Source organism: Pteropus alecto, unplaced genomic scaffold (assembly GCF_000325575.1).
Source record: "Pteropus alecto unplaced genomic scaffold, ASM32557v1 scaffold86, whole genome shotgun sequence".
NCBI lineage: Eukaryota > Metazoa > Chordata > Mammalia > Chiroptera > Pteropodidae > Pteropus > Pteropus alecto.
Genome location: NW_006442109.1, coordinates 22,412,040 through 22,425,026, shown reverse-complemented (window position 1 = coordinate 22,425,026; position 12,987 = coordinate 22,412,040). Strand labels below are relative to the sequence as shown.

The 12,987-nt window shown below is 33.9% G+C and overlaps 1 protein-coding gene across 3 annotated transcripts in view; it reads right to left on the bottom strand.

The window, feature by feature from the left end:
- CEP152 (centrosomal protein 152) overlaps nucleotides 1–12,987 on the bottom strand; it is a 78,631-nt gene that overhangs the window by 28,333 nt on the left and 37,311 nt on the right. For all 3 annotated transcript variants that reach the window (XM_006920386.3, XM_015596076.2, XM_025038804.1), the window contains 5 exons: nucleotides 10,041–10,245; nucleotides 4,897–5,025; nucleotides 4,186–4,295; nucleotides 3,334–3,462; nucleotides 3,074–3,209 (listed from right to left, as the gene is read on the bottom strand). In XM_006920386.3, the coding sequence (XP_006920448.1) occupies nucleotides 3,074–3,209; nucleotides 3,334–3,462; nucleotides 4,186–4,295; nucleotides 4,897–5,025; nucleotides 10,041–10,245 (709 nt within the window). The remainder of the gene's footprint in view (nucleotides 1–3,073; nucleotides 3,210–3,333; nucleotides 3,463–4,185; nucleotides 4,296–4,896; nucleotides 5,026–10,040; nucleotides 10,246–12,987) is intronic.

Below are 12,987 nucleotides of genomic sequence, written 5' to 3'. Positions count from 1 at the left end.
ACAGAGGGGAGAGGGGTTTGGAGGGCTGGGAGAATGGGGTGAAGGGTTAAAGAAGTAAGATTAGTAGCTGATAGATGGTCACAGGGATGGGAAGCACGGCATAAGGATTACAATTAGCATTAATACATTGGCTAGGTGGAGGGTCAGGGGAGGGAGGGAGCAATTGGGGGGATCATTTTAACTAACTATATAGGTGTCTGACCAATGTATTGTATACTTGAAAGTAATTAAAATTCAAATAAATAAATAAATAAATAAATAAATAGAAAGAATGTATTTCACTTCCACCTCAGTTTTTAAGATCATAATTTGGTTCTTAATGATCTGGGAAACTATTAGCATTTCCTAATCTCATTTGCTACTTAGGGTAATAAGATAATCTTTGTGCTTCTGCACCTACCCAATCATTACTTCTTTCTTCTAATCTGTAATATGGGTTATTTATTTTTAATTATAGATTGGTCTAGAGTTATCAGAATCATTTCACAATATGAAATTAAGTCATGGTTTCTATTTAAATGATCAAAAATGTACCCTAAAAACCCATTATATCCTGAATTGGGTTGAAGAATCAAGAAGGGGAAATTTTTAAAAATAAAATTGGTGTGGGTAAGCTGCTAATACTACGTTTTTAAAAATGGTGACTAGAAAGAAATATTAACCCACACCTCTTTTTGTTCCTTATCACAGTGTGCTTTGGCTAACATCATTTTATTTTCAACCTGCTGTTTAATATCAGTTTCTTGTTCTTTCAGCCATTTTTTTTCCATCATAAGGGTATCTTGGTACTTTTCTTCAAGGTCCACCTGCAGTTTGCTTACATATTCTTCTCTTTTCTTCCATAGATGTCTCTTTAAACAAAATTTAAGTAAATATCTCAACACTAATACTCTCCAAGTCAAATTTATAAAATAATGGTTATATGCATGTAATAGAGAACAGCAACAGAGACAAATGATCTCTTTAAACGCTAACTCAATCTGTTGAAAAGGTGGCTTGTAAAGACCTATTTACAATTCAAATAATCGGGTAAAAAAATTTATGGATGGCTATATTGAAAGAAAAAGCATCTAATGTAATAAATACATTCCCAGAAGACCAAATAATCTTTTTAAAAAGTAAAACTGAAATTTAGGTTTACACCCCACCCATCAGGGGACCCATCAGGTATCTAGAAAGAGCACATATGAAACCAGAAAATGCAACCTTGGATTCTTGGTATTACCTGTCTTATAAATTCTACGTGCAGACTATGTTTCTGAGCTGAAGGTCAGCGCAGGGAAAATGGCTTATGTCCTGCAGAGAAAGGCTACCCCAAAATTCCCAAGTTTGCTCCAGAGTTTAATAAGATTCTTCAATTGAGTAAGTGTAAAATATATCATAGAGAAATAGATTGGTATATCTTTACCCACTTCTGGAAGATATGAAAAGATTAAAGTTTCTTAAATTTAAAGCTCTGTTCTGAGTGGCTTATAAAGACTACTAAGCCTTATAAAGGGCTTATATAAATCTAAATAAAAGACTAAAGAATTCCCAGAGAAGGAAGGAATTAAACTCCTCATGCATTAAGCATACTGGCCTTTTAAATGAGGGGTGAGTTTAACTGATCAATCTATACATGCGTTAAAAATTTACAGAATTGTACATCAAATGAAAAAAAAGAGACGATTTTACTGAATAGCAATTTTTAAATTAAAAAAAAATTAACCTGTGTTTTTGGAAGCCACTTGGCAGTTTTGACTTTCCTTCTTGTCCCAGTGCACAAGCACTCATGAGCCAAAATATCAGTCAGTAGCAGCTGTTAATTACAACTGGTTGATTATAAGAGATCCAGTTTTACAGCCAAACTGATTCTTTTAAAAGTAGCAGAAATATATTTCTGAAAAGAATGACATCTTTGAATTGCTCTTATGTTCTTGCCAATTTATATATTTTTTTAAAAAGGAAAAGAATCACACTAGAGATTTTCTCCTTATTTGAATTTTTAAAACATTACTGAAAGCTAAGTCCTTAATTTCTACGTAATTTAAGATTCCTTCTACATACTGCCAGCACTAACTAAAACAGCTCCCTTTTGAAGCTCTTTTTCCACTACGTGATATGTATACTATGGCATGTTTTTTTGTTTGTTTGTTTTTTACCATATTAATCTATTCAAAAATAATCAAAATATTAAATGAACCGAATTCCTCACCTGCTCTTCACTATTCTTTTCAAGTCTATAGGAACAATAGCTCGTTTTCATGTAACTTACTCAGAAACCTGTATAGAACATTTACTCAAGCCTTTAAAAATATTTTCTAATCTTGATGCAGGTGGCTTTCCAAATGTGGTCTGTAGGCTAGTCCAAAGTAGAAGGGAGGATCAGATGTGTATCTGGAAGAGGCTCCAGCCGAACAGGGGAGAAAAGAGGAGGGCAGCTGTTCATATGTGATTTTACTCCTGGACACTCACCAACAGCAACTTGGAAGATTCAGACAGGAGTAGAGTATACTGTAGCCCCTCCAATTTCCCTAACAAATAAGAGCTTCCCTGCAAGAGGTCACGCTAACACTGTGACCTTCCTCTCCACAGCCTCCATATCACCACCTTCCTGGTCATGAGACCCAAGTTCAAACACCACCCTTCTCCCCGGAAGAATGAACTGACGCTTAGGTACTGATAGAGAAATAGGTCAGAGGAAACATCTCTGAAGGAATACCTTGTACAGTGCTCACAGGACAACTTGGGGTTGCCTGAGCAGCCAACAAGCAAATGAAAAATGAGGTCCCTGGGTTCCAGACTCAAAGTGACTTGGGTCCGCTCTTGCTTATTTTTAGAACTACTTTTGCCTCTTAGAAAAAATCTACAAGGATTTTCTCCCATATGTAGGCCACTTTCTACTAAGGTTTTAATAATCATCTCAATACTTTACTGTATTTTATGAGCTATATTAGTGTGATACAGCCAAAAGTAAAGAGATTTCTACATATCCCTTCCCCATCGCCCAAGAGAACAGTGTATTGGTTTCAATGACAATAATGAGGCCGGAGAAATGAAAGTAAAATCAACACAACATGAACTCATACTGTACCTTCTTCTCCTGAGCCTGTTGCTCATTTTCGATGGTCTTCCTGAGAGTCGATTCAAGATTATCCTTCTCTCTGCACACTTCCAGGTAACATTCCTGCACAGCAGCCACCTCCTTATTCATCTTATCTAATTCAGACCTTGGATACACAAAACCAGCAACTAAATGATCACAAAAAAACACAAGGGCTGCAGCAAAATTTTCCTCTAAACTATGGAATGTTGTGTACAGCTTCGGGGACAGGGAAACTCTTTCATTCTCACCTAAGTTGTAAGCAAGTGCCCTCGTAAACCTCAAAGAGCTGCTGCTTCTCCAAAGCATGCTTTGCTAACAGGCTTTCACGTATTTGGGCTTTCATGGCTTCATGGTGCTGCTGGTAAGTCCTCTCACACCTAGAAACAAAGTAGACAGCGGAGTCCAAGGTAGTGCCCAGCATTACTAGAAACACCAAGATTAACTGGTTTCCCTTTCTTCCTCCGCTCTTCTCTTTTTTTCAGATTGGTTTTCCCCGACCAAAAACAGTAATAATTAATTGTCAATAGATGATCTTATAAGAATCTTCAAAATTTTTTCTTCAAATGTTTCCAGAAAAGAATTAGAAACTTGGATGTGAGGATGCCCTAAGTCTAACAGAGGTAACAGCCCGTGTTGAGGACTTGTTTATAAGAATGAATTGACAGAATCGAGGGTGTGGTTCCAAAATTCCAAGTCCTCTACTTTAAACAAAATAGTAGCAGAACCCAACTCACAAGTAAGTTATGTTCCAAAAGTCTGTTTCCAAGTTTATGATTTGGTATTTGGAAGACATATTCCCTCCCACCGATTTCCTCCTTGTAAAGAACAGTCTCCCAGACTACCCTTTAAAACACCATTTGAATGAACTACCGTTTTGATGGTGCTATAGAACCTAACCCACTACATACCATCATTTCTATGGAAAATGTGTTCCAAATTCTAATTTGAGAAGCCAGGGCCTCATCTTCTCCAATCTAAGATTTCAACAGGGAGGGTTCACTCAGTCATTTCTCTTGCTTTTTTTTTTTGGCAGGGGGTGGTGGGAGAGGACAGAGAAGAGGGAAGGGCACCTAGGGGTTAGGCCTCTATACAGACCTTACCTAACCACAGCTTCTTGTTTATCACGGTCAAAATCTTGTACCATCTGTCTCATTTGATTACATAAGTCCTGATTTGTATTTCTTAGTTTTTCTTCAGTTTCTTTAAGTTCCTGGATACAAAAGAATAAAGTATTGAAAAGAAATAAACAGCATTTTCATTGATTAGTCTAATCTCATTTTTTAACATCCTCAGTGCTTTATCATTATTCTATAACATTATCTGACATAATTTTCATAAATCTACAAAAGTCTTTTCATGCCTTGATAAGAATATAGATTCATTTATTTGACAACTAGCTTTCTGATAGCAGTGAAAATTAAAATTTTGCATTTAATTTGAAATACATGAAAACATTTAACCAGAGAAGCATTGGGTAATTGATGCCTTAAAAAAAGTCTTAGAATTCAATCATCTTCAGTAACCACCCAAATAAGCAAAGTCTTACTTTTAGGTCGAGGGCTGGCTGAGGAGGAAGGAACACCTCTAGTAGCCATGCTGCTTACTGTATAGACAGGCAACTGGATTTACGCCGACTTACCTTCTAATGAAACGACTGCTCCATGACCAATAATAAAGGGAAATAACTGATCACTTACTAATATACTTGTGTCCTAACTGATATTAACTCTGTATTTTTTAAAACTCTATTATATCTTTTGAATTTAATGAGACCATGAAGTCTCACAAAATATAGAAAAATTTTTAATTACCTGATTTTGTTGTTGTAAAACTTGAATTTCATTTTTAAGTTGCAAAATATCGCCTTTGACAATCGTATCAGAAGTAGAAGACTCAGGCCATAATTGATTAGCTGGGTTTTCTGAGGTATCTGTTTTATGCTAAATGTTTAAAAGAAGTCAAAAGTTTTTTAGATTTTTTAAATCTAAATCTAAGTACTTGTTTTGAAATAATTTCATACTTACAAAGAAGTTGCAAAAACAGGACAAATAATTTCCATATACGTTTTACCATTGCCCCCACAGTATAATTATCAAAATCAGGAAATTAACTAGGATGCAATACTATTAACTAATCTATAGACCTTATACAAAATTTTCTAATTTTCCTCTAATGTCCTTCTTTGGTTCAGGAGCCAATCTATGATTTCAAACTGCATTTAGTTGTCATCTCATTTGTCTCCTCTAATCTAAGGTAATTCTTCAGTCTCTGTCTTTCGAACTCATGATATTTTTAGTACTAACCAATTATTTTGTAGGATATCCCTCAATTGGGCTTTTCTGAAGTTACTTCATTATTAAATTCAGGTTATGCATTTTTGGCATGAATGCCACAAAAATGATGCAGATGCTTTCAAAGATTCATGATGTCAATATATCTCATCACTGGTAATTGATGAAGATAGTGTCTATAAGCACCTCCGCAGTAAAGTTACTATTTTTCTACTTCTAATTAATAAGAAATATCTCATAAGGAGATACTTTGAGACTATGCAAATACTCTATTTTTCATCATATTTTCACCCACTAAATTTAGCATCTATTTATTTATACGATCAGTATTGACTCATAGATACATGTTTTATTCAATAGGTAAATTTTTAAGACTCATGATAGACTTTGGCAAATTGTTTCCAGAAAGGCTGTACAAATGTATACTCTCATGAGTCTGTCCAACTCTCTTTACCCCTATTGACAGTGACTGTCTTTAAATAATTGTATTTGGAGAAAAGGGCATCTAACATATGCTTTCATTTGTATTTCTTCTGTCACCATCAGAGTGGAACCTCTTACATATCTCTATTGTTCATTTGTTTTACATCTTCCTAGATTTGTCTGTTTATATGACTTCACACATTTTCTTCTTACCATCTAAGTGTTTTCCTTATCTATTTTTATGAATTTTCTTATTCGTTGAGGGGGGGTCACAAAGATTTTTTTTTAAATACTTACTCTATTTGACTTGTTGGTTTATGTATTTACCTAAACTCTGAGCTCTCTTATAAAATATTTAAAAAATACCCTGTACCTAGGTTCATTCTACTTATTGGGGAAATGGGAGAAGTATGTTTATCTCATTCCCATTCCCATGTGGCGTGACAGAACATCAAAGCTTTGACTCAGTCTTCTAATTCATAGTCTTTACTTCCTTCAGAGAAACCATTCCAGTTGCTGACTTTCTCCTTTTCACTTGCCATCACTTCCCAGAAGCCACTGCTCCTATCCCAATCAGAAAAGAGAGGAGCTAAGAATACTTACTCTGTTAGCTTCTCTCCAGATTTGGAGTACTAAGGAGACTTTAAAAGATTTTACTGACTCATTTGAATGGCTTTTGTCTTTTTAACTTGGCCACTTTTTAAAGTTTATGATATTCATTTGTGCTTTCTTTCCCACTGGTGAGTTTTTATTACTAAAAATGAAAGTAACATCATATGGATACACTGAAAAACAATTTTCATGGTTAGCTATTAAACTCAGTTTTGACATACTATCCCACTGCAGGCACACAGGGACTAGGTACCTGTACTTGTCAGAATACAACTCTTACAAATATCTTTAAAAAGAGAAGGACCACTTGAATGTCACGATACAATTTCTTTCTAAAAGTGGATAGTATCTTTGAGAAAACAAGAAATTGTAATATACCAACTCTCATACTAGCTTCCTAATTTATATTTCTAAAAAGACTCTAGCTAGGAAGCTACTGAGCTGGCTACTTAACACTACCTATCAAGAACCTTCGATTCAGAGTATGGCTTTAACGACAATTTGTGGTAAGGCAATGACCTCTACTGAGTATCAGACACAGAAAGACCTTGATGTTTTACTTATTACACTTACAAAAATTAGGTGTAGATGTGGGCCCTGACTGCTAGTAAGATAGTCTGGTTTTCCTAAGGCCTTTACCTTTTTCTATCTTAATGGAAGATAGAAACAAACATAAGTTTAAATTGTTCTTTATAAGATGGATAGAAACAAACATAAAATGTACTACATGGTATGTAGAAACCAATAAATACATCAATACCTTTAATATGTCCGTAAAAGAAACATACCAACTAAGACTACACGTGTAAATTTTTTTCTGGCCTTCTTAATAGTCAGAAAAGCTTTAGGGGAGAATTTGATGGCCTTGTTCTCTTTAAAAAATTGTCCAGAGAGTTTAAATTGGTGTGTTCATTCTCTTATGTCCCTATAGCAAGAGAAAGACGTTCAACCACATTTCATTAACCTCAGGATTTAATGACCAGTATAATCATTCCTTCTAAAAAATAAGATATTGAGACATCTAAATGTTTTTGACTTCATTAAAGATTTTAGAAAAAAATGAGCTTATACAATACAGCCTTCTATTCAGATGTCCTAGTCTCTAGTCACACGTTTATTTGCTACATCTTTTATATACTTCTGTTCAAGGCTGAAATGACCCTTTCCAGCTGGCTCTCCTGTTATTTATTCTTTAGGACACATATCAAATGTTTCCTCCTTAAAGCCTTCACTAAGGCTGACTTACCATTCACCACGATGACTCCCTCCCTCAAAGCCCAGTTACTTATTCCCTCTCATACACTCATTATAAATATCCCCTTATAGTTCTGTACTATTGAATATGGTAGCCATTAACCACTTATGGTTATGAACACTTGACATGTGGCTTGTCCAAACTGAAATGTGTCATAAGTAGAAAATGCATGCCGGAGTTCAAGAACTTAGCACAGATACAAAAAATGCAAACCATCTCAATAATTTTATACTGATTACATATTAAGAAGATAATATTTTTATATACTGTGTTAAATAAAATATATTAAAATTAATTTCACTTGTTACTTTTACTTTAAATGGAACTACTAGAAGATTTTAAACTGCACATGCAGCTCTATTATATTTCTATTGGATAGTGCTGGTCTAGATTCTAAGTTCCTTTAAGGAAAGGCCATCGTTTTTTAATCTCACAATACTTTGCATAGAATAGTATTTTTTTTTTTTAGTTTAAACTGAATGATTTGCTTTTAATACCTCCCAATCTTGCTCTCTGACTTTGCAGACTAAATAGAAAACTCCATTAGAAAAGATGTGGGAAATAAGTGACAAAAGCCAAGGTTTGAAGGTGTCTATAGGCTAACGAGATAACTGTGAACTTGAGTATTTATTTTAAAAAAACACCTGTTGGTTAAATTGCTATTTCCTCTTCCATTCCCCCACCTAGAAAGTGGATCAATATGTACATTAATTCAACAAATGTTTACTGAGTAAATATGCAGAGAATTATCAAGACAATATTCCCAAGAACTTCCTATATAGTAAGTAGAAGCAGAACAGACATAAGGAACAAGGGCTAAAGTCATACTTTAAGAAAAATCAAATGCAGACTGCTGGGAAATCACTATGGCAGGAGAGTAGCTGGACAAAAAGAGTATTCAGAGATAGCTCCCTTCGATCTACTGATCAACTAAGGGAAAGGCTAAAAAAATAAAACAACATAAGGCACGGCCACCATCACTGCCACACATATGAAGTATATTTGTATGACAAATGTCATTAGTAATTTCAATATAAAACAAAGAAAGCACCAAGATACCTAAGCTCAGGTTCAGACTCTCCAACTCCTCTAAATCTTAGCGTACTCTCACCAAAAGGCTTTAAAAACTCTGATCTAATACAAAATGAGAGACAAGCTTTCATTCCCATCCTTTTTTAAGAAACATGGAAACAGTAAAAAAAAAAAAAAAAAAAAAAAAAAAAAAAAAAAAAAAAAAAAAAAAAAAAAAAAAAAAAAAAAAAAAAAAAAAAAAAAAAAAAAAAAAAAAAAAAAAAAAAAAAAAAAAGCTTGATTTAAAGATGAAAGGGGATCTTTCTCATTTGGTTAACATTGAAATCAATGTTGTACTCATCAAATATAGTTATTCAGAAGTAGCAGAAACCAGACGGGCAGTAAAAACACACTATTATTTTTGGAAAATAAATTAGACACAATTAATATTCCACAATAATAAGCACTATAGAGCACCTTGCATACTTTGCTTTAATAAGACTGTTTAATGAACACAATTCCTAGTTTAAAGGATCAGGGTAAAAGGATCAGTACTAAAGTAGGAAGTGAAAAAATTCTTCCATCCAGGAGGAAAAGGAATATACTTCTATATTAATTTCCCTCCTTCCCTTTCCTTTTAGTTAGTAGGTCTTCTATGCAATATTTTCTATTGGGAGTACAGATGGAATGGGATTTGTAAAATACAGAAGGGTGGAAAAGGCAGCTGTTTAAAGGAGGGCAACACTAAAGATATTGGTGATAGCACCATTTTGGGGAAATAACCTTAACCTATTTATTAGTCAAGTATTTTAGTTTCAATTTGCCTAAAAATTGACTCTACAACCACTGAAGGGCCACAAATGCCTCCAGTTTCATTTTCCTCATCTATAAAATAAGGAGACTAACTGAAGGATATAAAGGTGGATTTCAATGACTCTGACATAACCCGACTCTGCGTCTCTACCTGTACCACTACCACCCCACCACTATAATTTCCTTACATAGAATGACTCTCACAGGAATATAGGCCAGAGAAACCTCATGGCTAACATGCTAAAGGACTTTGTTGTGAAGAATTTAACCAGATTTTCGATACTATTGGTACAAATCAGTCTTGAGGAAATGCAGATACATTGTTATATAGAACGATTCCTTAGATTTGTGGTGAAGGAATTTTATCTAATTGGTATCTCATTTACTAGATGTCAAGAGTAACCAGAAAATATATTTCTTTAAAAGGCATTTCTTTCTTTAAATTTTACTTCTAAAAAAGTCAAATAAACATTTAAATGTGAAAATTGTAAGCATTTTTTTAATCAAGCCTTTTAAAAATGGCGCTTTAACTCTACAAAACTCTACAGACCTCAAACTCAATACTTTTTACATCCTTCTCCACTTGTTGGAGGTCTTCAATCTTCTTACGACAGCCTTTGAGATCACTTTGTAACTGTGACACCAGATGACGCTTCACTGAGTTGCTACCAAGCAAACGCTGCACTTCTGCTTTCAGCTTCAGAATGACCTCATCTTTGGAAAGTTCTTCATTTGGGTCTTCTTGCTGTACAATGCTAATGGAGAAATTACCATATTTAAAATTAAATCAAGTAACAAATCAAACATGGTTACTCCATTAAAGCTACTGACTGCAACAATAACCATGTTTTGTGACCTCTACAACTATATACTGGTATTTCAAAAATAATTTTAAGCTTTGTCATATACAAGGATATCACTTTTGCTATGTCCCCACATGTAGAAATACATTTATTCATAGGAAGACTATTGTTAAGCTTAGTCTTGCTACCTCATTGAAAGTTCAGCTATGTGAACTTCAATATGGCATGCACTTTTGTTTTGGTAAACTGCGTGATGTATATACATGTCCATTATTACTCCAAGAGAAACAACATAAAAATAAAGAAGGAAAAAAATAGTTAACGCTGGCCATCTTAACCAACAATTTCTGTGCCTCTTATACTAAAACACAAGTCCGAGTAGATATCTGAGGAACTGGAAAAAAATAAGAAAAATAAAAGCCATTTAATCCTAATGTTAGTTTCATAAATTTCAAAATTGGAATGAGAATATCTGCTACTTCCCAGAATGGGTTAAAAGAACTAGATTTATCTTCCTGCCTTAAAAAACTAGAAAACCAAATAAAATATATGAAAGGATGGTTTTCAATCATGCACAGCACAGTGATCTCTACGAAAAGAAAAACAAACAAGGCAAACCCTATGATGCTACAGCTTTCTGCCTGGAGAGTCTCCAGGCTGGAGCAGAGGGAGAGGAAACCTAAACAGAGCTCAGCAATCTCACTGAGCTGCAAAGAGTTCAGTTTGAGGAGAATAAAATGGCTAAAATTTGAGGAGGGAACTACTGTGAAAAAGGAAGCTACATAGGAAGAGAGTTCTAGAGATCTGTGTATGAATGTAAAGAAATTACCTCAAGGCCATGGAAAGAACCACAGGAAAAGAATAGGGCTGGGGAATCTTTTATGTTCCAATGAGCCAGAGTGGAAAATCTCCTAATTCACAGAGCATCAAATATTGCCTTAGTAATGGGTTAAATTAGCCCCAGATTAAAGTCTGTTCTAAACTTAATTAAACGAAGCCTATAAAAAAGCCTTAAAGGATAAAATGGATTTGAGACAATTTAAGTGTATCACAGAAAAAGATTAACAATATTTTTAATACAGTAAAATCCCACATCTAAAACATAAAATTTTAAATGTACAGTGTCCATTCAAAATTTAGCAGGCATGCAGGAAAGAAAATATAAACCATAACCAAGAGAAAAATCAGTCAATAGAAAATGACCCAGCAATGACACAGGCAAGAGAATTAAATGTATTCCATATGTTTGATAAGCTCAAAAAAAAAAAAAAAAAAAGCATGAACATGATAAGAAAAAAAATGGAAAACATAAAAAAGACCCAAATTAGACTTACAGAGACAAAAAATTATAATATCTGAAATGAAAAATACACTGGATGAGATTAACAGCATATTTAACATGGCATAAGAGAAGTTTAGTGGACACAAAAACATACCAATAAAAAGCTACAAAATTAAACAGAGAGATAAAGAAGACTAAAGCATAAATACACAGAGCATATTAAGTTTTCTAACCTAAGTGTAACTAAAGTCCCAGAAGAGGGGAGGGGAGGGAAATAAAAAAAATATTTGAAAAATAATGACCATAATTTTCATGTTTGATGAAACTAAAACTCCATAAAACTTAGAAGCGCAGTGAATCTCAAGCAGAAAAATAAACATGAAGGAAACTACCATATGTCACGTCAACATTAAATTGCTGAAAACCAGCGATACAGTACAGGAAGACTCCTGGAAAGAAAAGAACTAGAGAAAGGAATTCTGAATTCTGTGTAAATTTGTACAAACTTTAGTCTAAATCCTGACTTATGTATGCACAGAAAAGAATACACCTAATAGATATACATACCAGAAAATAACTTTAAGAATCTATGGACAGTAGAATGAACAACAAATTATGAAATAGTCATACAAAGATCTCTCTCCCTCCCCCTCACACACACACACACACATGAATGAGCTACAGCACCATGCTACAACATGAGTTTCACAAATAAAATGTTGAATGAAGAAAGTCTAAACACATATCCATGAAAAACCCACAGCTAACATTCATGCTTAATGGAAAATAACTGAGTTTCTTTCTCAGATCAGGAGCAAGATAAAGACGTTTGCTCTTGCCATTCTATTCAACACTGTCCTGGAGATTCCAGCTAGAGCAATTAGTCAAGAAAAAAATCAAAGGCATCCGGATTGGAAAGAAAAACTATCTTTATTTTCAGATGAGATGACCTTAAATATTAAAAATCCTAAGGAGTCCACTAAAAAACTTTTTGAACTAATAAATAAGTTTAGCTCAGCAATATAGCAGGATTCAAGACCAATATACAACATCAATTAATTGTATTTCTATATATTAATAATGAACCATCTGGAAAGTAAAATAAAGAAAAAATCCAGTAAAGAGAATAAAATAACTAGGAATAAATTTAGCAAAAGTAGTACGTGACTAGGACACTAAAACCCACAAAATTACAAAAAAAAATAGATGACTAGTACACTGAAATTAAAAAAGATCTAAATAAACAGAAAGACATCCCATGTTCAGGAATCAAAAGAAAATATTAAGATAGAAATACTCCTAAATTTGATCTACAGCTTCCATGCAACCCATATCAAAACCCCAGTCAATTTCATTGTAGAAATTGACAAACTGGTCCTAAAATTCATATAGAAATGCAAGAGACCCAGAAT